At 57.5% G+C, this 24,714-nt stretch overlaps 1 protein-coding gene across 1 annotated transcript in view; it reads left to right on the top strand.

Annotated features, from left to right (window-relative positions):
• Window positions 1-7,203: 7,203 nt before the first annotated feature.
• The window catches only part of LOC130024575 (CAP-Gly domain-containing linker protein 1-like), a 94,496-nt gene continuing 76,985 nt past the window's right edge, over window positions 7,204-24,714 (top strand). The window contains 11 exon segments of the mRNA XM_056115288.1: window positions 7,204-7,288; window positions 8,025-8,566; window positions 9,516-9,640; window positions 10,785-11,007; window positions 14,512-14,686; window positions 14,689-14,708; window positions 15,063-15,166; window positions 16,266-16,410; window positions 16,616-17,425; window positions 19,454-19,519; window positions 19,750-19,953. Of these exon segments, the coding sequence (XP_055971263.1) occupies window positions 7,204-7,288; window positions 8,025-8,566; window positions 9,516-9,640; window positions 10,785-11,007; window positions 14,512-14,686; window positions 14,689-14,708; window positions 15,063-15,166; window positions 16,266-16,410; window positions 16,616-17,425; window positions 19,454-19,519; window positions 19,750-19,953 (2,499 nt within the window).

Here is a 24,714-nt window from a genome sequence, read left to right as displayed (position 1 = left end):
TGTGTCATGTACGGCGTGACACAAAGATGGAGTTTGTGCCATCAGTTCCCAAGGTGGGAGGAGGGAACGTCGAGTTTTGGGGTCAGTGGCAGGAGGATGTGACCCATAGCGTGTCGGCTTTATCTCGGGTGGGGTAAAACGGATCGATTGGGGAGAGGTGTGCTTGGGGTACAGATTTGCCGCGTTTTTCTGGATTTCTCTCTCTCTCTCTCTCTTTTGTTTTTTTTTTTTTTTAATGTAGGAGTACTGCTATTTATCCAGCCACTGATTAGCTGATTGAATTGTGCATGAACTCCACCTTACTCTTTTTTCACTTTTTATGATTTTATTTATTGAATCACCGTGAGAGCAGTTACAAAGCTTTCAGGTCTAAGTCTCCGTCATACAATGAAACACCCGTACCTTCACCAGTGCCCATTCTCCACCCCTAACAACCCCAGTATATCCCCATCCCACACCCTCCCCCTACCAGTGGGGCAGATGATTTCCACATTACTCTCTCTCTACTTTGATCACATTCAATATTTTGACACCAGACCCACCATTATTATTTGAGATTTTGCCCCAACACTCAGATCTGCTGAAAAGGCAACAGTAGACAATTTGTTTTCTATTGCTGGTTATGAATAACATATGATGTTTCGTGGCTGCAGTACTGGCTGCACGATTTTGAAATTCTGACATTTGAACACTTAAATCTGGAGGGATTTCTGTCAAAACCTGTTGGGTTCCCGAGAATTGCTCCTGAGTCTCTGGGATCATGGTCGTTAAGCAGCTTGATCAGGAGCCAGAAAGGCCGTTCGTGGGCAATGACTTGGGGTCTCTTGGGGACGGGGAGGACAGGACTGGCTCCAACCCCATCCTGTGAGGCCCAACAAGTTTTGTCACTGAGGTCCCAAGCCTGACTGTCCAGTGGCCTCTGGAGGATGGCGGCCACCGGGCCACCAGAGGGAACAGGCCAAGGCACGAAACTGTGGGCCCAGCACTGCAGGGACCAGACGCATTTCTGTCAAAAGCCACTGGGTTTCGAGATTTGTTTCTGAGTCTCTGGGATCATGGCCATTAAGCAGTTCAATCAGGACCCAGAGAGGCCATGCCTCCAATGATCTAGCTGAGCCGGAGGTGATTTGTGGGTGTGTCTCCCACATACCTAACTTTTGGCCATTTACTTTCTTGGTAAACTTTGCCCCAAGTATTTGGGGTCTGGCCAAAGGCACAACAGCAATTTTGGGGTATCTGGAAGTGTGGAGGCGCCATCAGGCTGCTGATGCACTTGCCTCACAGGTACAGTGATTTTTGTTTGATGGTTTGTGTTTTTATGTAGGAGTACTGCTATTTATTCAGCCACTGATTAGCTGATTGAATTGGGCATGAACTCCACCTTACTTTTTTTTCCATAATTTTCTTTCTTTCTTTCTTTCTTTCTTTCTTTCTTTCTTTCTTTCTTTCTTTCTTCTTCTTATATTTATTTATTGAATCACTGTTGGAAAAGTTACAAAGCTTTCAGATTTAAGTCTCGGTCATACAATGATCAAACACCGTCTTCTTCACCCTTCACCAGTACTCATTTTTCACCACCAAGAACCCCAATATACCCCACCTCCCACCCACCCAATGCCTATGAGGCAAATGATTTCTAACTAACTCTTCTCTACATTGATTACATTCATTATTTCGACAAAAGATGCACCATGATTGCTTAGAATTTACCCCCCAACAATCAGAATGGCTGAAATGGCATTGTGAAATACATTGTTTTCTATATAAGGTTCGGAGTTCCGGGGCTGGAGAGATAGCACAGCGGGTAGGGCGTTTGCCTTTCACGTGGGCAACCCGGGTTCGAGTCCCAACATCCATAAGTTCCCCTGAGCAATGCTAGGAGTAACTCCTGAGTGCAGAGCAGGGAGTAACCCCTGTGAGTGCAGAGCCAGGAATAACCCTTGTGCATCGCCAGGTGTGACCCAAAAAGCAAAAAAAAAAAAAAGTTTGGAGTTCCTCCCCTCCAAGTTTCGCTCAGCAAGCAGAAGGAAAGCAAAGAGCTTGGGACCGGGGCTTGATGCAGATTGCTGGGCCGGGCCGTCGATCAAGGGAGATTTGGGGATCTCTGGGACCCATCCTCGGGCCCAGAGCTCTCCGGGGCCCCTAGCTTGGTCGTGTCCTACGAGTTGGGGGCGAGCCTGGCCTTTGGGCTCGCGTTGTGTTTGGACGGGCAGGTGGGGTGTTCAGGGCCCAGCTGCTGACACCTGATCCCGCCCTGGCCAGGTGGGAGGACGGAGATTGGCGGCTGGCCCCTGAGATGCCCAAGATAACCAGTCAAGGAGATAACCAGAGTCAATCCCAGTCGAGCTGGGTGATAGGCTGAGATAACGCACCGAGCTGCTGAGGCAGATCCTGTCTGGAGACACTCGGGCACCTTGATCGCAGGCAGGCCTGGCCTGGCGGGGGGCGGGGGCGAGTGGGCACCAACCTCGGCGTTTCCGTGGCTTGGAGCTTCCATGCCCTTCGGCTTGCTCTGCTGTTATTTTGTTTTTGGGTCACACCTGGACGTGCTCCAGGGTCACTCCTGGCTCTGCACTCAGGACTTACTCCTGGAGGTGCTCGGGGGTCCCTATGGGATGCCGGGATTGAACCCGGGTCAGTTGTGTGCAAGGCAAATGCCCTCCCCGCTGTACTAGACTTCTGGCCCCAAGGCCCAAAACTTAAAGAAAAAATCCTTGCTGGGTTTTCCCCGTCCCTGGTGCCCTGTCAGCCTCCTGGGTCTGCACACGGCTTGTGCGACTGACTCGAGTGGCCAGTGACAAGGGCGCCCGCGTGTCCTCCTGCTCCCCAGGGCTGCTCTCTGCCTGGTGCTCCCGGCCCTGCAGCCCTCAACTCCTGCCCTGTGTTCACTCCTCCTTTCTGTGGTGTCCCCCTCCTCTCTCGGTGGCCCTCCCCCTGGGGTCACCCCCCTTCCTGCGTGGTGCTGGGACAGCAGAGCTGCCGGGTTTGTGCCGGCTTTGTGCCAGGTGCACGGTTGACCCCGGGGGCTTGGATTCAGGACCTCCTGCTTGTGAGTCAGTGCTCAAAACCCCCTCTCGTACATTCCTCCCCTCCAAGCTGAAGGAACGGACTTGACCCACGTTCAGGCTCACACTTCTGCTTCCTGCCGAATCACTGCCGGCCGCTAGCAGGCCAGGACCCGTGTGCCACGCCTGTGTGAAGCAGGGACGTTCCAGGGCGTGAGCCTGCTAGCGTATTTTTCATGGACACACGTGGTCCCATCACAGGATTTAGGGTCAGGGTCCAAACACAGGAGCATGGGGGTGGGGGGGTGGGGGCTTGTTCAGGCCGGAGACTCTACTAGGCTCACACACAGCATTGAGTGCTCAAGTCTCAGGGAGACAGTGAGGCTCAAACACATTTTCTTTTGCGCTGTTTTTTTCTCTCTCTTTTTTTTTTTGGCTTTTTGGGTCACACTCAGTGATGCTCAGTGTTGCCTACTGACCAAGTAAAAGAATGCTTGATTTTTCATTCCCCCTTTGTCCTGCTCAAAGCTGGGCAACTTCCCAGTACAGGAGGTTTCAGTTTGGGGAAAATGCACCCTCGTAAATGATTTGTAAATGATGTATGAGGAACAGCACAATCTTTGCAGATATGTCAAAGCTATATCAAAGCAGGTCGTTCTGACCAATAGCATTATGCCGAAAGGGTCACCAGGTGGCTGACCAACAGTGCATGGCTCTGCTCATTGTCCCATCCACTTTCCCACGTCCCATCCCCTTTCCTTCTTTTGGGTGGGCTGTGGAAACATACTTAAGTCTGTACTTATGCTCTGAATAAACGCACGCATTCATGCCATCTCCTGAGTGACGAAACCTGTGTGACTCGAGTGCTGATTTCACCCTGACGGCCCTCCCCTGGCTCTGCCCCGCAGCGCCGGACGTGGCACTCAGGAATTACTCCTGGCAGTGCTCAGGACTGGTGATCGAATCTTGGTCAGCCGTGAGCAAGGCAAACCCCTCCCCACTGTGCTCTCACTCCAGCCCCTCCTTTTGCATCTTTTTGTGTTTTTTCAGAATTGATTGATTTCCAAGTAGCGTTTGCTGGCCCTGGCGTTCTCTGCAGAGTCCCTTTGTTGCACACTGTGTTTCGTGGGCACCTTGACATGAAGACTTGGCGCTTGCCTGGTGCATGGCTGACCCCATAGGTCCCCTGAGCACCGCCAGGAGTGATTCCCGAGTGCAGACCCAGGAGTAACCCTGAGCACTGCCGAGTGTCCCAAAAAACAAAAGGAAAGAAAGAAAATAGGTATCCTTGCCTGGAAGGGTAGCCCAGGGCCAAGGAGCCTGCCTTGCCTGTGGCTGACCCCACCCCACCCTGTACGTCACTCCCCACCCAGGTCCTGCCAGGATGAGCTCCCTTGACTGGATCAGAGTCAGCCCTGAGCACCGTCAGATGTCCCGTCCTCAGCCCCCAGGTTAGGTCACTCCGCCCTCCCCACCTCCCCCCCACTCCCCAGTTCCCGCTCACTTATCCTCGAGGGGACCCGCACTTATTCAGCTTGTGCTCCCATCCGGAGCAGGCCAGGCCATACTCCTCTGTACAGCTCTCAGGCCTTAGTGGGCTGGGCCACTCCCTGGCCATGGTGCGGCCGGTGTTGCTCACAGCACTGGGGACACAGAGAGCAGGGCTGTCAGGGTCGAGCTCAGGGCCTCTGCCCTGTCGCTCTGCCCCCCCGCCAGCACCACCCCCCCCCCCCCCCCCCCGGCTCACAGATTTCCTGGCCCGGCTCCTGAGGAGTGCCTTGGGCAGGGTCACTGGGTCCAGGTCCCACTCGGGGGATGCTGAATGACCTCAGTTGGAGATCTGTAACTGACAAACATTTGTCAAAAGTTTTCTGAAACCACTTTCACAGGGCCCGGGGATCCAGAACTGGGCCCCGCAGGGACCAGAGGCTCGTTGGCCATGTAGTGCTGACGTCTGCAAGGGCAGCCCTCCGGAGCCTCAGCCAGACACTGACATCACGAAGGGTGGCGCCTGCCCCTTTAAGAATGGCCCATGATGCCCTCCTCCTTGCTGAATTCTACTTCTACCTCAGAACATTCTAGACTCCAACTGCCATTTTCAGTCTCTCCACGAGACTGGCACGAGCCTGTTTGGCAGAGCTCAGTACTGAAGCTGCGAGTGCAGTGTGACACAGGTGAATCTGAGTCTCTGGGCTTTCTGCCCGCGTGGGGGCGGCTTTTTTCTCTAACAGTTCTTTAGTGTATGATAGTTTTTAATGTTTAGTTAGTTTAAGTTTTTTTACTAGTTATATATATATATTTTTGGGTGGGGTGGGGGCGGGGTGGGGTGGGGTGGCCATACCTGGCTGTGCCCAGGGGTGACCCTGGCCGGCTAACGTCCCTGTGCTGACGGAGATCGAGCCCAGGACAACTGGATATAAGGCAAGTGCCCTCCCCACTGTCCTGCCTCTCTGCCCCTTGCGGACTTCTCTATTGAAATATGGAATGACTCTGAAGTCAGTGGGCCCTCATGGGGGGCTGATGAGAAGTAGAGGAGAATATATCACTCCCCCGAGACTGGCTGGAGCGCTGGCACTGCTGAGTGCGATGAGCCCCGCCAGCCCCACGACGCCCACTAGGCCTTCCCGGGGTCTTGGGCCGGAGTGAGGGGTTGCCCTTTTCAGGGAAAGGGAGTCGATCCTCGACCTCCTCATGCCCCCGGGTCTTTGTCCTCCTCGCAGAAAAGCATTTCAGGAGATGAGCATGAAGCAGAAACATTTTATTTGGAGGCCTTTAGGAAGGGGAAGGAGGGAGGGAGTAACACGCTCGAGAGAGAGTGCGGCTTCTCCAGAGGTGCGGAAAGCCACTGAACATGTTATGTTGCTAGGTTGCATTCGGTCTGAAAGTCCACACCTCAGGAGGGGAGAAGCCCGTGACATGATGGACCTCATAGGCAAGAGCAGTACCTGGGCTCGGGCACACATGAGCGCCCTCCCTTGGTTCAAGGTGGCTTATCTAGGGATTTCCCCAGGCTGCCCCTGGTGGGAGTTTCTAGCTACCTAGAGTCCGTTGCTAGGGTGGTTGCCAACGGGGTAGAGTTGAGTGGTCCATGGTCCTCTTAGAAATTCCTTTCCTGCCCTTTCTTCCTATTCCCTCAGGGGGTCCAGCCTGCTCTGGGCCTCATAATGTGGGTTAATTTTGACAAGATCTTGGGTCCCGTGCACTCAGGTAGTCTTTTGGTGGCCATGAAGCTTTTGTTGACTTTCTCGGCGTTCCATCGCCATGGGGACGCTTTCCCCATCTACCTGTCTGCCTCAGTTCTGTGGGTTAAGAAATGGAGTTAATACTGGCTTGTGGTTATCCAACCTGGGCAGCGTCACAAGGAATGAAGGAAATGCCGAAAACTCCTTCGTTCCCCTTTGGCACAATTTTTTTTTTCTTTTTGGTTCACACCTGGTGATGCACAGTGTTTACTCCTGGGTCTGGATTCCGGAATCAGTCCTGGCAGTGCTTAGAGGACCATATGGGATGCTGGGAATCGAACCTGGGTCGGTCGCGTGCACGGCAAATGCCCTTCCCACTGTGCTATCGCTCTCCAGCCCCCCATGGCGCAGTCTTGCTGGGCCCTTTTCCCTTGCAGTTCTCAGCCCATAGAAAAAAGTGTGCCTGTTGCTTGCCTTAGCTTCTACGTGTAACCCCGGGCCTCTCACACATGTACATACGCACACACGCACACACAAGACCAGCCATCACTGCTGCGTCGCCTGCCGGCTCGTCAGTGTCTGGACGGGGAGGTGGTCAGTGACAGTCGCGGTGCTCAGGGATGATTTCTGGCTCCTGAATGTGTTTGGTGGTGGGAGTGATGGCAGGGAGGGCGCAAGGGTCAGCTGCCCGCAGGGCTAGTACCTGTCCCCTCTGCTCTCTGGCCCCGAATCGGCAGTTGTTTGTTTGTCTGTTTTGGATTGAGTTTTTGCGCAGGAATGACACTTGGTGGGCTCAGGGGGCTGTGCGGGAGACTGGGGGTCGCACTCGGGGTGGCGAGTGCCAGACTGGCAGCTCTCTGGGCTCCGGAAGCTGCTGTGGTCGCTCGCCTGAGACAGACTCTCTCCTCTGCTCTTCAGAGATTTAGTCCTGAGAACGAGTGTGCCTCAGAAGGCCCCACAGTGGGCTCGATGGTCGGGGCCTGGTAGTGGCCGCGGCAGCATCTGACCGCCTGACCATGAGTCTGCTGAGGCCCAGCGGGCTGAAGGCCCCCACCAAGATCCTCAAGCATGGGAGCTGGGCCCTGAAGGCACCCTCGGCCGGTAAGTGCGCTCAGCCCAGGCCAACGGAGACTCATTCCCACCCGGGAACCCCATCCCGAGTCCTCGCCCAGGAAGGGCTCCCTGAGCTGTAGACACGTCCGTGGCTCTGGGGACAGCTCTCACACACGAGTGTCACGTTCTGTGAGTTTAGTGTCACGGCAACCGGTGACAGCTGAGGCGACCAACCCGCTCCCTTCTAACTGCTAGCTCCCTTGCCCGGGCTTGGGGACAGGCTTAGGGAGGTGGACTCACCTGGACTAGAGGGCCTCATTGCCGGCCAAAGCCACAGTACAGTGGGGAGGGCAACTGGCACCCCATGTGACTCTCCACCCTCAACCTCACCATGAGTAACCCTGAACGGAGAACCAGAAATAGGCCCTGAGCATTGGCTGTGTTGCTCCCCGCCCAAAAGAAAAAGAAGATGGGCCAGTGGACACAGCAGAAATAAGACACTGGGTTCGAGCTTTCACCTGGCTTGGTCCGTAGTATCACGGGGTGTATCCAAAGATTTCCCCTGAGCTGCCCAAAGTATGACTGCGGCCTGGGATGCTGCGGTAGGTGAGCACGTCCGCTTCACGGCTGGCCCGGCCAGGCTTCGCCACAAGCAGCCCCCGTCATTGGCTGGGAGTAGCCACGAGCACTGCTGGGTGTCCCTCTCCCCCAACCACACTTTAACTGGACCTGCACAGGCCCTTCCTGTCCCTTCTGACCCTTTTGACCGTCTCTGCTGTTCCAGCGGCTGCTCCCGTTGAGAAGACCGTGCCTGGGGAGAAAACCCCCAGCGCCCCCTCCTCGGAGATGCAGGAGGAGTTTGTGGGCGACTTCCAGGTCGGGGAACGAGTCTGGGTGAACGGGAACAAGCCTGGATTCATCCAGTTCCTCGGGGAGACTCAGTTTGCCCCTGGTCAGTGGGCCGGGATCGTCTTGGACGAGCCCATCGGCAAGAACGACGGCTCGGTGGCGGGTGTGCGCTACTTCCAGTGCGAGCCGCTGAAGGGCATCTTCACCCGGCCGTCCAAGCTGAGTAGGAGCTTGCAGGCCGACGATGAGACCAACTGCCAGCAGCCAGCGCCTGCCGCCTGTGCCACACCGCCCCTGTCGGCCTCCCCGGCCCTTGCCGGCACCGCGAAGGTGCCCCAGTCCCCCGCGAAGGAGGCACCGGCCACCCCTCACATCAGCAGCCTGACCAGGACGACCAGCGAGTCCATCTCCAACCTCTCTGAGGCTGGCTCCCTCAAGAAAGGGGAGCGGGAGCTGAAGCTCGGGGACCAGGTGTTGGTGAGTGCCGAGGGCAGCGGTCGCGGGTGGCTGTCCATTCGCCTGTCTGGTTCATCAGCTCCTCCAGACTCGCGGTTTGGGTGGAAGCACGAGCAGCCGGGACGCCTGGTCCTGCAGTTTCCAGCGTGATGGATGCGTGCGGGGATGCTGCCAGTTTTACCAGTTTAGCCAAAACAGGGTGGAGGGGTCATGCCGTGGGGAGGGGTCATGCTTTGCACGCCTCTGACCCGGGGTTTAAGTCTTGGTCCCATGTACAGTCCCCCAAGCACATCCCGGAGTGATCCGTGAGCACCAAACCAAGAGTAAGCCCTGAGCACTCTGAATGTGACTCAAAAACAAACCAATGAACAAAGTTGGAAATCGGTTCTATTTCTCTGGTTTTCGATGGTTTTGCTTGGGGCGTCACAGGGTGGTCGCACACAAAGCACCCTTCCCCCGGTGCTCCAGCCCTGTTTGTCAGCATTCCTGTCAGTGTCCAGCGCTGTGATTCTGTTTTGCTCTGTGTCCCGGGAGCCAAGCGTCAAGCCAAGGCATAGTGAAGGAGAACTGGAAGATCGAACTCTGCTAAGATACGAGAACAGTCATTTTCCTTTAGCTGGTTTCTGGCTTAATTGTTCTCCAGCGGTGGGGTTGCCAGTGCTCCGCTCCCACACCCACGGGGCAGCGACCCCCTCGCCACACCAGGTGGCTGGCCTGGGTCAGAGATTCCCGGGGGTGTGGTCAGCCAGGCCACCGGTGACAGCGAGTGGGTGTGAATGCCGCTGCCTTGCATGGACACTGAGCAGCAGCGTCTGCTCACCCTGTAGGGGTTGCGGGGGGAAATGGCACTTTGACCTTTGGGGTTTCTTCAGGAAATCCCGACTCTGAAGCCAGAATGTTCGTTTGCGGGGGTGGGGGCGCTGTGCGCAGTCCAGGGTGCCTGACCCACGTCCCTCCATCCCTCCTGCAGGTGGGAGGCATGGAGGCCGGTGTGGTGCGCTTCCTCGGGGAGACGGACTTCGCCAAGGGGGATTGGTGCGGCGTAGAGCTGGACAAGCCACTGGGCAAGAACGATGGTGCCGTGGCCGGAACGAGGTGGGTCCCCCTGCCCCCCCAGACAGCCTGGGTCCATGCACGGTGCCCGGGAGGCGCTGAGGGGACTGCAGGCCACTTCACTTGGTTCTTAGGCGGGGCCACTTCCGGTGGCACTCGGGGACCCTGCAGGGATGTGGGTACAGCCTGGGGCCCCCATATGCAGCTGTGCTCGGGCCGCAGGAACCCTCCGGGCCTGCTGTGGCCCTTCAGATGCCGGGGAGCCTGCTTGGAATCGCCCTTGGTTTGCGTGGTGGGGGTGGGCGGCATGCGAGCGAGTGTGGGTGTGAATGTATGAGGGAGTGTGTATGTGAGCGTGTGAGTGTGGGGCTGTGAGAGTGTTGGTGGGGGCGTGGGCATGAGAGTGTTGGTGGGGGTGTGAGCGTGTTTGTGGGGGAATGAGAGCGTGTCAGTGTTGGTTTGAGAGCGTGCAAGTGTTGGTTGGGGTGTGCGTGTGTGTTACTGTGGGGCTGTGGGTGTGTGGAAGTGTTGGTTGGGGTGTGAGTGTGTGTGGGTGTGGGAGTGTCGGTGGGGTGCGAGTGTGAGTGTGTGTTGGTTTGGGTGTGAGTATGTGTGTTTCTGGGGAGTGAGTGTGTGTGAGTGTGGGGCTGTGGACATGTGGGAGTGTCTGTTGGGGTGTGAGTGTGTGTGTTTGATGGGGTGGGAGTGTGAGAGTATGGGAGTGTTGGTTGGGGTGTGAGTGTGTTTGTTGGGCTGTGAGAGTGTGGAAGTGTGGGAGTGTTGGTTGGGGTGTGAGTGTAAGTGTGTGTTGGTTGTGGTGTTTATGTGTGGCAGTGTTTGTTGGGGTGTGTGTGTGTTTGTTAGGTTGTGAGTGTGTGTGAGTGTGGGCTGGTGGAGGGTATGATGTTTGTTGGGGAGTGAGTGTGAGTGTGGCGCTGTGGAAATGTGGGAGTGTTGGTTGGGGTGTGAGTGTGAGTGTGTTTGTTGGGGTGGGAGTGTGAGAGTGTGGGAGTGTTGTTTGGGGTGCGTGTGTGTGTTTGTTGGGGTGTGAGTGTGTGGGCATGTGGGGCTGTGGGAGCGTGTTCGTTTGTGGGGGTGTGAGACTGTGGGACTCAGTGGACTTCTGGGTCGGCGATTGTGTCTCTTGCCGAAGGTGTTTTTGTCCCCCCCTCCTCGTTGTCCGCAGGTACTTCCAGTGTCAGCCCAAGTATGGCTTGTTTGCTCCCATTCACAAAGTCACCAAGATCGGCTTCCCGTCCACGACGCCGGCCAAGGGCAAGGTGGCCGCCGTGAGGCGTGTGATGGCCACCACCCCCACCAGGCTGAAGCGCAGCCCTTCGGCCTCCTCGCTCAGCTCCGTCAGCTCCGGGGCCTCATTCGAGAGCAGCAGACCCGGCCGCACGGGACTAGTAAGCAGCTCCCCACCACTGCGGGGTGCTGGGCCCCCACAGACTCCCACAGCCCCAGGGGCGAGAGGCGGAGCAGGAGCACGTGGGCTGAGCAGCTCCGGGTGGCAGGCGAGTGGCTTCTCAGCCACCACCGGTGACAGGAGCAGGGATGGGCCTTTCCTGGGGTGCTCAGGGCTCCTCTCTGGCCTCAGGCCACCTTAGGGATGAAGTGGGGTAGCTGAAGGGGGCGCCTGAGGGTCAGAGCAGGGCCCAGAGACTCTGGGGAACGCTTGGCCCTTCATCTTGCTTCTTTGCTCTCTCCGTCTCTCCCTTCTCCCTCCTGTCCCTCTGCACCGCTGTCCACATGCAGAGTGGCCTCGACCTCTGTCCATTGCGGTGCCGCAATTCAAAGCTGGGGCCTCGTGGCTTCTCCCCTCACGTCTATCTGAGTCATAAACACTAAAGTGTGTCTGAATATGCAAGGGTGCCCTGAGATATTGTCCACAGGGAAACGGGCCCACGATGGAGAGGGTGTCCCGGGGGGCTGGCTTTGCTGGGGGCTGCACTTCCTGCCGCCGCCTCTGCTCCGTGCATTGACCCTCGATGCGGAAGAGGAGGGAGTGAGTGTGTGTGCAACGGAAGATACAAAACAGATGACATGGGAACGGGAGCCAGGAGGCCACGCGCCGTGGGCACAGGCCTGGGGCCAGTCCTGTCTTGCTCGACCACCACCAGGTTTCCCTGCCCCACCTGTATCCTCACGTCCGACTCCTCCTTCCCTTCGCCTCACCATTTAGGAGGAGAGCAGACTCAGAAGCCCCTCTCCTTCCCTCGCGAACCAGCCCATTTGTGGAATTTGGTTTTGTTTTTCTGCTTGACTGTGGGCCATACCTTACAGTGCTTCAAGGGGCCGTTTGCAGTGCTGGGGTTTGCCGGTGCCTCCCACCTCCAAGCAAGAGCCCTACGCCTGAGACGTATCTCCAGCCTCCCCCCGCTGTCTTGTTTTGTTCTGTTTTGGGGTCACACTTGGCAGAGCTCAGGGCTTTCTCCCACCTCTGTGCTCGGGATTATTCCTGGCGGGCCTCCGGGATTGAGCCTGGACAGCGCTGGGGCTTCGCTCTCCAGCTCTTTGCCCCCTGCCTTGCATATCTTTATGCAGGGTGGAGCTCACTCCTAAACTGAACATCACCGTTAGCGTCTATGACAGGAATATAGAAAGATTCTGTGTGACTTCACGGAAGTATACCTTGACAACATAATTCCATAAGTGCACACACAAGCGTTCATACACACAGTCACTCATACATGTACACCTAGTGCATACCGTATATACACAGGCTTATGGGTATACACACACAGGCACATACATGCATAAACACAATGCGTGCATGCACACAGGTGCGTGTAGATATGCCCACCGGAACATACATGCACGCATACATACATGCACACAGGTCCGTGCGCGCCCTGTGGAGGCCTCCCTGTTCGTCTGTTGGCTGAGTTGCTCTTCTGAGGTACCAGGCTCCCACAGAAGGCCTGGCCTTGCTGGGATGGAGCCTGGGGTGTCACAAACCACGCGCAGGGCAGAGGCTTTGGCATCAGCATCCTGAGTTCAGCTCGTGGCCCCGACCTTGCCCAGCCCCTCAGCACGCGCCTCCCCCCATGCTAGGGGTGCTGCTTTCTCCCTGCTCCGGCACCTGAACCTCACAGTCTCGTCTCCATAGTTGGCTGAAAGAAGCCCATCGCTCCTGTGCTGGTTTCCTCAGGGAGCTGTCTCGGGCCCAGTAAGCGCATGCGTCTGGCCTGCCCCACCCGCTCAGGCCAGGAGGCTCAGGGAACACCGCCGCCCGCCTTTCTTAGTTTTTATTTTTGCTCTTTGGGGTTCAACTGGCAGTGCTCAGGGACTCCAGGCGTGGTGCTTGGAGGCTGCTCCCGGTGGAGGGGGGTTGAGCCCGGGTCTTGGTGTTAGACCCCCAAGGCTGCCAAGCTCTTCCCAGCCACCCCTTGAAATCCGAGTTGACTGCAGTTCCCGGGAGCACTGCACATGGCTGGCCCGAGAGCTTGTGTGCTCCTAGAAATTTTAGTTATTATTTGGTTTTGGGGCCACACCCAGGGGTGCTCAGGGCTTATTCCTGGCTCTCTGCTTGGGGGGGTGGGATCACTCCTGATGGTGCTGCATCTTGAACCTCTGCAAGCACCTTCCCTGACCCCCCCAACAGACTCTTTGGCCCTGGGGAGGGCATTTAATCGGACCAGATATACTTTAAGTGTATCGGGAAATCACGGCCAGGTCCTTGCGCACAGGCAAGGATGATCCCGCTCTCCGGACAAAACCAGGTGGCTCGAGAGCTCCCAGCAGGCAAAGCAGCAGTGGACAGCCTGGGCCCTGCTGGGCCCTTCGGTCAGGAGGCGTTTGGCAGCAGCTCAGATGATGCGGGGAAGCGGCAAGAGAACCTGCGGCTGGACCGCAGCAGGGCGATGGAACAGGGATGGCTGGGCAGAAGGAGAGGAAGTCCTGGCCACCCCCGCCGCAGCCCCCGCCATCGTGTGCCCGAAGAATGAAGATCAGGTCCCGCCTTGTCCCCTCCTGCAGGGGTCATTGTGCAGAGAGGGATCTGGGTCTGCAGAGCGACCATGAGCGACCATGATCCCAGGATAGAACGGACAGGACCCCTGGTCCCCACAGCACTTCAGCCCACTCCCCTCCCCTCCTCACTGTCTTTGCCTCTTCTCTCATTCCCTTTGTGCTTGGTCTTTCCCTGAGCTGCCCTTGCTGTCCTGCTCGCTGGGCGTGAGCCCTCACACATTCTCACCCACCACTTTTTCCTTTTTTTTTCCTGGACTTTGCCATGCCCCAGCAATACTCAGGACTTACTCCGGACTCTGCACTCAGGAGTCACTCCGGGTGGGCTCGGGACCCTATGGGGTGGGTACCTGTTATCCAGCTCGGGTCAGCGGCGTGCAAGGCCAGCGCCTTTCCCGCAACTTTATCATTCTAGCCTCTCATCCCCCATTTTCGAAGGCAGATGGCACAAGGGTCTTTTATAGGGTCACACCCAGTGACCCGCGGGGGCACGGGGCCATCCCCAGAGACAAGAGTCTCTGGTTACTGCTATTCAGGCATGGGGCGGGTGCCCGGGAGAGCGAGGTGAGCTGGAAGGAAGAGGAAGAGAGAAGGGACAGGCTGCCCTGGGAGACCCTGACGGACCTGCAAGGCTGAAGATGCTGGAGCTGGCCTCAAGCTCAAGCCAAGGGCTCAGCCTTAAGGAAGCTCAGGCCAGAGCGGGCTGTGGAGGGGGCTGCCTCCGGCTCTGCAGAAGAGTCTCTGGATTCCCACGAGGCCCGAGGTCAGTGGAACCCAGGTCCCGTCCAAGGATCTTCGGGAAGGTTTCAAGACGTTTCTGCTGAGAGTCGCTGGCCCATATGCAAGGATGCAGCACTGCTCCATGTGCTTTGCCGAGGATCACCGCGAGCATGCCCGTGTCGGCCGGCCCCATCCCCTTCACGTCTCTTTTTCCTTTGCAGTTGCCGGAAACCTCCTCCTGCTACGCCCACAAGATCTCTGGCACCACCACCCTCCAGGAGGCGCTGAAGGAGAAGCAGCAGCACATTGAGAAGCTGCTGGCCGAGCGGGACCTAGAGCGGGCGGAGGTGGCCAAGGCCACGAGCCACATGGGGGAGATAGAGCAGGAGCTGGCCCTGGCCGGAACGGGCACGACCAGGTGACGTCTGTGCAGACGGCAGTGCCGGGGCCGAGAGACGCCTGCGGTAGAGGCTGGGCGCGAGCTTGGTGCAGGCGGTGCAGGCAGAGGCCGTGGGTCCCCATCTGCCGTCGTTGCGGTGGCGTCCAGCGCGTGGTTTGATCGCATGCGCCTTCTGCTCGCCCTCTGGGGGTTTAGGGAGTGCCGACTTGTCCGCGCTGGTGCTTTCGTGGTGCGGTTCCCCTCTGGCCTTCCAGAAACGCCGTAGCTTAGGTGGGAGATGCATTCAGCTTGCCGTGGTGACAGGTGGCGATGCCAGCCCACAGAGGGCTGTTGGGGGCGGGCAAGGCCACTCACGCGCCGTTGCCTCTACAGCACGTCCTGGAGCTGGAGGCCAAGAACGACGAGCTGCGGGCCATGCTGGAAGCGACCGACTGGGAGAAGGTGGAGCTGCTGAACCAGCTGGAGGAGGAGAAGAGGTGAGGCCTTGCCCGGAGCTGGGGGCTCCCTCGGGTGGGGCACTCCTGGCCTTCCAGGGCTGTGAGAACCAGAAACCAACGGGTGCCCAGTCCTGAGCGCGGCCTCACCGGGAGGGCTGGGGGGGGAGCTCAGTGGAGCCAAGCCACCCCCGGCCCTCCCTGCTGTGTCCACCTGGCCTGGTATTCAGGAGGCCTGTGCTGGGTGGCAAGGAACTGTCCTAACCCAGTGGGGCCCTGTGGGAGTCCCTGTGGTTAAGTCCCAGGCGGGAGGAAACCCACAGTACTCATGGGGCACGACAGCAGACAGACAGGGCTCAGGCTAGGCTGCAGACAGACGGACGTGGTGCTCAGGCCGGGGTGCAGACAGACAGACATGGGGCTCAGGCCAGGCTGCAGACAGACGGACGCGGGGCTGAGGCCTGGCTGCAGACAGATGGACACGGGGTGCTGGCCGAGACCGCCTTTTCAGATGGGCTCCCGGCAGTGTGGTGCCCAGGGGCACTGCCAGTGCCTGGCTCAGCCCCTCAGCTCCACGTGCCGACTCGACAGTCACTGGGAGCCCCTCCCCTCCCCGCCCCCGAGTCGTTGGCTGCTTCTCCCCCAGGGGCTCAGTTGTCCCATTGTGGGGACAGGTGCTGGCTGGGAGGGACTGGCAGGCGCCGCGGGTCAGTTTTTAACCACCTCTGTTAGCTGCGAGGCAGAAAGGGTTGATATGACACTGCACCTGGCGTTGGCTCGGCTTAGCTTCCTCCTGTAGCCTGCGGGTCCCACCCAGTGCTCGAAGGTGAGGGGACTCGCTGACATTCATTTTTTTCTTTTTGGGTCAACCCAGCGATGCTCAGGGGTTACTCCTGCCTCGGCACTCAGGAATTACTCCAGGCATTGCTCCGGGGTCCATAGTGGTATGCTGGGAATTGAACCCGGGTCGGCCACGTGCAAGACAAACGCCCTGCCTGCTGTACTCTCGCTCTGGCCCTCCCCGACTCTCTCAGCCCTCCTGTGTGTGGAGCCGGGGGCTGGGTCAGGCGCATCTACAAGATGGTGGCCCTCATGGGGGGCAGCAGTGACGCCCCTCACAACGTCTCCCTCTCCCTCACAGGAAAGTGGAAGACCTCCAGTTCCGAGTCGAGGAGGAGTCCATCACCAAAGGCGACTTGGAGGTAAAGCCCGGGCAGGTCCCGGAGGCTTGCAGGCTGCAGGCAAGGATGCGGGGCGGCCTGGCCGACCCCGCCGGGACCACTTCTGCTGGAGACTCCGAATCAGACAGGGATACCTGGGGTCATGCACCTGGCAGGGCCCGGCTGACACATCTCTGCTCCTTGGGGCTGGAGGCTGCTCTTGATGAGTGTTTTTCTCTCGTTCTGACAGTCGGGTCCATGCCTTTGCCTCAGCTTTGATTTTCAGTTGAGCAGCACAAATCAAATCCTTTAGAACCCCGTTTTTTGGAAGCTTTTCCTTAAAACAAGAAGAAGCAAAGAGTCAGTTTGGAAAAGACAAATTTCTATTTCTGCTTCTTTTCCTTCCTGTTTTAAGTTCATGGAAATTTTGTTTTCCCACCAGAAGGAGGTGAATTCCCTGCAGGCGGCCTCTGAGAAGCTCGCCAAGGAGAACGAGTGCCTGAGGACCAAGCTGGACCATGCCAACAAGGAGAATGCGGACGTGATCGCACTGAGGAAGTCCAAGCTGGAGACGGCCATCGCCCCGCACCAACAGGCCATGGGTGAGCCGAAGGCATCTGTGAGCCAGGGCGTGGGCGCCGAGGCGGCCGAGCTGGCCGAGCTCAAGATGCAGATCGAGAGGCTACAGTTCGAGTACCAGCAGGAGGTGGAGAGCCTGAAGGCCCAGCAGGCGGCTGAGCGTGCAGCGCACGCCTCCGAGCTGCAGACGCTCAGGTCGCGGCTGTTCAGGACGGCCCAGGAGCAGAAGAACAGCCTGGAGGCCGCACGGGCCAAGCTCGAGCAGATCGAGGACCAGCACCTGGTGGAGATGGAGGACGCCCTGAACAAGCTGCAGGAGGCGGAGATGAAGGTAAAGCACCTGGACGGGTTGCGGGCCGTGTGTAGTCAGCAAGCCCAGGCCCTGGCCAATGCCACGGCACAGCTGGAGGCCACCCAGCAGAAGCTCTTGCAGCTCGATGGGCTCTGGAAGGCCAGTTCCGAAGGTCAATTGGGAATGGAGAAGCTCAGGCAGCAGCTCCAGGTGGCTGAGCGGCAGACTCAGGAGTTAGAGAATGTAAAGCGGGCCGAGAGCTGCAGGTTGGTACTCGGGCGCCCTCGCCCACTTCCACGCTCGCTCCCTGCATGCTGTGTGTCAGTCTGCTCGCCGCCGTGTTCCGGCTTGGTGCTGACAGGTCTCCCGGTCACGTCCCGTGCGGTTCCCTCTGAGGGGACTGAGAAGGAGTCGGCATGATTCGGGGGTTGTCATTGGTCCCCAGCACCTGGATGCCGTGCTAGCCTTGGCCCCGGCTAATCGGGTCCGTCTGGGGTCTTTCTGAAACAGAGAATTCTTCACGAGGCCAGTGAGAAAACAAGATAGGAGCCCCCAGTGCAAACCTCTGCCCCCCACCTCTTGGGCTCGCTGCATACTCGCCGAGTTCGCCCAGACACTTGGGCTCGAGTCAGGCCGCGAGGGTTTTTCCCTGACCTTGCTGACCACCTGCTCGTGTGACGGGCTTTGCCCTCCTCTCCCCGAGGCGCCTCAGTTCCCAGCTGGTGCTCGATGCCTCTGAGCCTCTGAGCTCCCTCAAGGCTGGTGACGTGGCCCATCTTGGTATTTCTCATTGCCAGCCCCTCCCTCCCTGCAGCACAAGCCCCCGCGCAGTCCTGCAGAGATTTCATCCCTTTCAACCTCTAAGAGGTGCTTGGGCCAAGTCCGCCTTCCAGCATGGCCCCCTGCTGGCCACAGGCATGGACTCTCATGGTAGCCCTGACCCTGGGGAAGGACGAGACAGTGAGATCTGGGCCAAGCCGAGGAAGCTGCAGTTCTCACCAAGGAGCCCCGAGAGATGCCCTTTTCCTCCTATAGGATTGTGGTGGCAGGGACGTGCCCTCACCCCCCCCCCCCCGCTCCCCCCTGCGCTGGGCACTTTGTTGGAGAAACTTCTCTGTTGGCCAAGATGGAAGGGCTGTGGGTTTTGTAGACAGGACTGACAGACATAACAGAAGGGCCCCGAGACCCCCGGGAGTTCCTCTCAGGACTCAGGACTCCTTGGCTGGCATTCCAGAAACACTGGCTGAAACAAATGGAATCAATTCCTAGGACAGAGCAGGGGATAGCTGACCCACTTGTTCGCATCAAGATGTAACAAACGTCAATTCGGGTGACTGCTGTCTAGGGGATTAGAGGTTCCCCATTTTAAATTTCATATTGAACCCCCTCAAACTTTTAAAGTCACAGAAAAGAAACTACAAGAAAGTAAATCTTGGGGGCCGGAGTGATAGTACAGTGGGAAGGGCATTTGCCTTGCACGCGGCCCACGTGGGTTCCATCTCCATCATCCCATAGGGTCACTGTCATTGTCTCTACCCTCCCGTTGTTTATCGATTAGCTCGAGCGGACCCAGTAATGTCTCCATTGTGACACTTGTTACTGTGTTTGTCATATCGAATACATCACGGGGAGCTTGGCAGGCTTGCTGTGCAGGCGAGATACTCTCGGTGAGCTGGCCGGGTTACTGCCAAGGAGAATTTCCTGAGCATTTAGGGTGACCGAAAAAGCCAAAAGGAAAAAAAAAAGATAACCTTTTATTCCCTCCCTCCCCTCCCTTTCCCTTTCTTCCCTGTTTCCTCCCTCCCTCCTTCCTATCCTTAGCTTCCCTCCTCCCTTGCTTACTTCCTTCTTCCTCGCCAAGCCATGCTCTGGGCTCTGGGGTCCTCCCGCCCAGCAGTAGTGGGGCTTTTCAGCTTGGGGACCGATCTCAGTCTCGCCCAGTGGTGCTGCAGTTCCAACTCGGGCCTGGTGTGTACTCCAGCCCTTTGTGCCGTCTCCCCGCCCCTGGAAAGTCAGTCTTTCTCATAGGCTTTCTTATTTTCTGGTCACGCCAAAGTTAGGTCTAGAAAACGCCTCTGTTTGGGCCGTTTTCAATAACCACTAGACAGTCATCACCAGAAGTGCCGGCGCCAAGGCCTTGGCTTCGTGAGCTTCAGGCAATCACGCTCACCTCACGCCTCTGTTCTTCGGGGTTGTGTTGGGTCATGGGCTTCTCATACGTGTTTTCTGTTTTGTTTTCCCCTTCCCGTTCCTGTTTGTCTCCTTGGTCCATTCACTCTATCCTTGTGACTCTGGTAGTCCGATAGCCTGGCCGAAGAGCTGCAGGGGAAGGGGCTAGCGCTTCGTAGTCTTCAGGAGAACTTGAACGAAAGCGGCCGAGCTGAGGGGCCGTGTGTGTGCGCGTGTGTGTGCATGTGTGTTTGTGTGTGCATGCTGGTAAGCAGAGCAGAGGGGCCGTGTGTGTGCGTGTGTGTATGTTTGTGTGTTTGCGTTGTGTGTGTGTGTGTTCGTGTTTGTTCGTGTGTGTGCGTGTGTGCTGGGAGCGGGCAGGGGGCCGGCGGCTGACGGTGGCCCCCGGCTCCCCACAGGAGGAGAAGGTGGACGTGAGCCGCAGCCAGTGCCAGGCTCTACAGGCCGAGCACGCCAAGGCCAGCGTGGAGATCCAGGGGCAGCACGAGGAGGCGCCGCAGGCCCTGCAGCAGCTGCTGCTGCAGGCGAAGGAGAAGCTGCAGGCGGTGCAGGCGGAGAACGGGAGCCTGCTGCGGGAGGTGGCCGAGCTGAAGATGCAAGCCGACAAGGCCAAGGTGGGTGGGTGCAGGGCAGCGCCGCGGCTGATGGCGGCCATGGCCCGTGTGTGTGTTGGTGCCCGGCCGCTTTCCACCACGCACCGCAGCCAGGGCTACGTCTCCTCTCTGGACCACCTGCTGGCCCAGTTCTGTGGCCAGCAGCCTCGTGTGCATGCTCAGGTCAGTCCCTTTCCGGTAACATGGCCGTCAGCGGTCAGCTGCCCAGCACACACCAGTAGCCTGCTGCGGCTCATGGCTGCTGAACTGGACAGAGAAGATAGCCCTTGCTGTAGAAAGTTCTGGAAAGTACATGGCGGTTCAACTGTGGTGTGCATTGAGACTCAGAAATGAAAACGCACAACCCGTTGCTGACAGGCAGTGAGAGCAGGTGAGGGAGACCCTGACCCGTGTGCGGCCAGTCCTCCTGGAGCCCCTGGGCCCCTCCCAAATGACTGCTAACACTGCCCTCCCATTGCTCATCGATTGGCTCGAGTGGGCCCACTAATGTCTCCATTTTGAGACTTGTTACTGTGTTTGGCATATCGAATACTCTCGGTAGCTTGCCGGGCTCTCCGAGAGGGGCGGAGGAATCGAACTCGGGTCGGCCTTGTTGGCCACTTGTAAGGCGGGCTGGAGCGATAGCACAGCGGGTAGGGCGTTCGCCTTACAAGCGGCCAACATGGCCGACCCGAGTTCGATTCCTCCGCCCCTCTCGGAGAGCCCGGCAAGCTACCGAGAGTATTCGATATGCCAGACACAGTAACAACAAAGTCTCCAATGGAGACGTTACTGGGCCCGCTCGAGCAAATCGACGATCAACGGGAGGGCCTTTACAATTACTGTGTTTGGCAAGCAAAAACTGTTGGCTTCAGTCTCCAAAGCTTGGTGGATTCGTCTGGAGTTTCTATAAAGTGTATAACTTTTGGGACTAAGTCCATTTCCTGCCTCTGTTTGTCCCTGTGAAAATCGTTTGACAAGCAGTGGTTGCTTTTCCCTTCCCCTCCTGCACAAAGTTCCAAAACAAAATACTTTTTGTAGTTCTTTGAATTGTATTGAAAACTAGTTTTTGAATGCATCCCTTCTAGGACAGAGTGATGCATTTTATAATAGAAGAATTGAAGTGGGGGGAAAAATCTTATGCCCCAATGTCAAGATCCAACTGTACTTACACCTTCCGGGAAGCTGTCAGGAATCATTTCAGACGGCATTTCAAAAATCAACTCGGCTGATAGTAGAATGGGTAGGGTGCTGCCTTGTACTCGGCCAACCTGGGGTTGATCCCCAGCATCCCGTATGGTCCTCCGGCCCTGCCAGCAGTGATCCCTGAACACAGAACCCTGAGCGAGACCCGAACACCAGCAGGTGTGGGGCCCCCATCCACAAAATAGGCAGGTAGTTATGTTGACGCTAAGAAGCTAACTGTGTTTGAGCCTCTCCATCCTGAGTCTGTGTGTGTGTGTGTGTGTGTGAGTGTGTGCGCGTGCGCGTATACACGCGTGTGCAGGTAAGACTACTCTGCCATTTTCATTTCTGGTATTTAGGCCACATGAAGTGCTTGGCTTGCTTTTGCCTGCTTGATCTCATTCTTGTTTCCATTCTTCCCCGCTTTTTGTTTCTGCAGTCCTTAACTTGCTTATTAAGCTCGGCCAAAGAAGAGATGGAGCTGATGTCAGAGGATCGCAAGGCCCTGAGGTCAGAGAATGAATTGCTGGCAAAGGAGAAGCTCTGTCTGAAGTCCGAGAGAGGGTGGTTTCAATTGAAACTCAGAGAAGCGGAGGCCAAAAACTCTTCGCTGCGGGAAGAGCAGAGGAAGCTCTGGCTGTTGAACCAAGCGATTCGCTTGGATAAGGAGAAGGTCATCGAGGCCAGGTGGGCCTCGGAGAAGCTCTGCCAGCAGGAGCGGCTGGACCGAGAAGCCCTCGAGGCAGAGAAAGAGAAAGTGCTGGAAGAGGGCAGGGCGGTGCAGGAGGAGCTCCAGAGGGTGGGCGCGGAGAAGGACGCACTGCAGGTCGCCAAGCTGGGGCTGCAGGCCCTGGTGGAGGAGCTGCAGATGAGCAAGAGCAGCCTGGTGGCCGAGTGCAAGAAGGGCCTGGAGGAGAGGGGCCAGCTGGAGGAGCATGTCAAGAAGCTGGTTCTGGAGAACCTATCCCTGGCCAAGGAGAAGGACAATATCATCCAGAAGCTGCAGAGCTCCTACGAGGAGCTGGCTCGGGATCAGAAGTCGCTGGTGCAAGAGATCGAGGAGCTCACGGCTGAGAAGGAGGAGGCCGCCCGCGTGGAGTCGGCCCTGCGTGAGCAGCTGAACAGCCTTGGCTCTGAGAAGCAGCTGCTGGGCCAGAAGGCCACTAAGCTCCAGCGGCAGCTGCACTGGCTGCTGAAAGACCAGGCGCTGCTGGAGGCGCAGCAGACCGAGCTGCTGGCCGAGCGGGAGGCGTCCCTGCAGGCCCTGGCCTCCCTGGAGGACACCAGGAACACCAATGCGATGATGCAGAGTAAGGTGGGTGATGGTAGTGACCAGGGCTGTGTAGGCCCGGCCTCAGCCCTGAGAGAAACCATATCCTGGGCCATAGTGATAGCACAGCGGGGAGGGCGTTTGACTTACACACCGAATTCCCAGGTTCAATCCCCGGCATCCCATATGGTCCCCTGAGCACCGCCAGGAGTAATTCCTGAGTGAAGTTGTAGGTGAGCCAGTGCCCTCTGAACTCACAGCCCCACTTTCCCGGGCTCGAGTGACTGCTGACAGCCTGAGCTGTTCCACCCTAGCCAGGAGTGATCCCTGAGCACAGAGCTAGGGTTTAGTCCCTACCCCACCGGGTGTGGCCCCCAAACAAACCAAACTGATTACCCACAAAGGTTCTAGATAAGCATGTATACATACACAGACATGTATATATGCGTGTATGCTTCAAAAGAGTCGGGGAATATCTACCATTTAAAATATCCGAGAATGATGCCGGAGCAATAGCATAGCAGGTAGGGTGTTGGCCTTGCACATGGCCAACCCAGGTTCCATCCCCGGCATCCCATATGGTCCCCGAAGCACCGCCAGGAGTACTTCCTGGGTGCAGAGCCTGGAGTCACTCCTGAGCAACGCCGGATTGTGACCCAAAAAGCCCCTCCCCAAATTAATTGATTCATTAAAATAACAGAAGCCAAAAAGAGGGAAGCTGAGGAAGAAGGGGCTGTGCTCCCCTGGCGCCCGTGAGAACCAGGGGCCGCGCACATGCTGCCGGAACCCCACCCCCACATGCTCCCAGCACAAGAGGTGATGCTTAAGGAGTGAGAGGCCCCATGGACAAGGACACATCCCTTCAGTCAAGGGGTCATGTCCTTGCCAGAGCCCTCCAATGCCCTTCCTCTTGCTGCTCTCCCAGAACCTGGGCTTCGGGCTCCCATCACATTGGCAAATCTTCACTTTGCCAGAGTCGAACACCACTTTGGAGGGCTTCTTCCCTGCCAGGAAGGTTCAGTCGCAAACGGAAACGCCCACCAGCATGTGGCTTTTCCAGCCTCTTTGCGCATGCTCTAGGCCCAGAGCTGGGGGAGTCTGGTCCTCTGGGCTGCCTTCCTGCTTCTTGCTCCTGTCAAGGGAGAGAGCTGGGTGGGGTCCTCCGGGGTTTGCACACTTGGCTGCAGTCCGGTGCCCGCACCTACCATCACCAGGCTCGGGTCTGGCCTGCAGCAGGAGTCAGCCTTGGGGCCTCCTTGATGTCTCTCCTTCCCCAACACCCCTTCCATCCCACCCGGGTCTGCAGCGCTTTATCGTTTGAATCCTCTCCGAGGAAGGGGACCATCTGGGTCCCAGTGCCCTGAGGAGTTCCCGCACACCCTCACTTCCTGCACTTCTGTACTTAACAGCCGGTGGCCCTGGAGGGCACTTGTGGGCTGAAGTGAACTTTGCATGTGGGCTGTGCAGGTGGACCCTGTATGGGCTTGTTGGGAACTGAACATTTCCATGTTTTTTTTTTTTTTATTTTGTTTCAGCTGGAGGAAGAGAGATCTGTGTTTCTTGGCTGTAGCGTGGGATGGCCTGGGCACTCTCAGAGACTGGCCATCAGAACTTGCCCTGAGGGAGAAAAAGAATCAGTCTGTTTTTCTGGTTTTATTTACACTTTCTTTGGGGGCCACACCTGGCGATACTCCAGGCTTCCTCCTGGCTCTGCACTCATGAATCACTCCTGGCTGCTCTCCGGTGTCCCCCATAGGATGCCAGGGAACAAACCTGGGTTGGCTGCGTGCGAGGCAAGCACCTTTCCCGCTGTGCTATCACTCAGACCCAACGCGCCTGCCAGTTTTCAAGTGAAACATGAATGTTTGTGCCTACAGTCATGCTTGCTTTTGTAAAGTGGGATTTCCCCCCGCCCCATTCATTTGAAAGAAGTGAGTTTGTCTTTGTAGGAGAGGGAAGACCCCTCTTGACTCCCTGCTCTGAGAAGAACCGAGGGGTACCAGCATCTCCTCCTGGGGTCTTTCCTGGGCACCCGCGAGCTTGTGCTCAGGAAGGGAAAGGGGAGCTCTGGCTGCCTCCAACCCTGGGGCGGGGACTGGAAGCGGGGCCCAGCCTCCTCTGTGGCGGGCTCCCATGGCTCCCGCAGATGGCTCACCGTCTCACGCTCTCCTTGAACACAGATTGATTTCCTGAATTCCGTGATTGTGGACCTCCAAAGAAAGAATCAGGACCTCAACATGAAAGTGGAGATGATGTCCGAGGTGGCTCTCAAAGGGAACGGGGACGACCTCAACAATTACGACAACAACAACTTCGGCCCG

This window comes from Sorex fumeus, unplaced genomic scaffold, assembly GCF_029834395.1.
Source record: "Sorex fumeus unplaced genomic scaffold, SorFum_2.1 ptg000029l, whole genome shotgun sequence".
Lineage (NCBI taxonomy): Eukaryota > Metazoa > Chordata > Mammalia > Eulipotyphla > Soricidae > Sorex > Sorex fumeus.
This window is presented reverse-complemented; position numbering and strand designations above follow the sequence as displayed.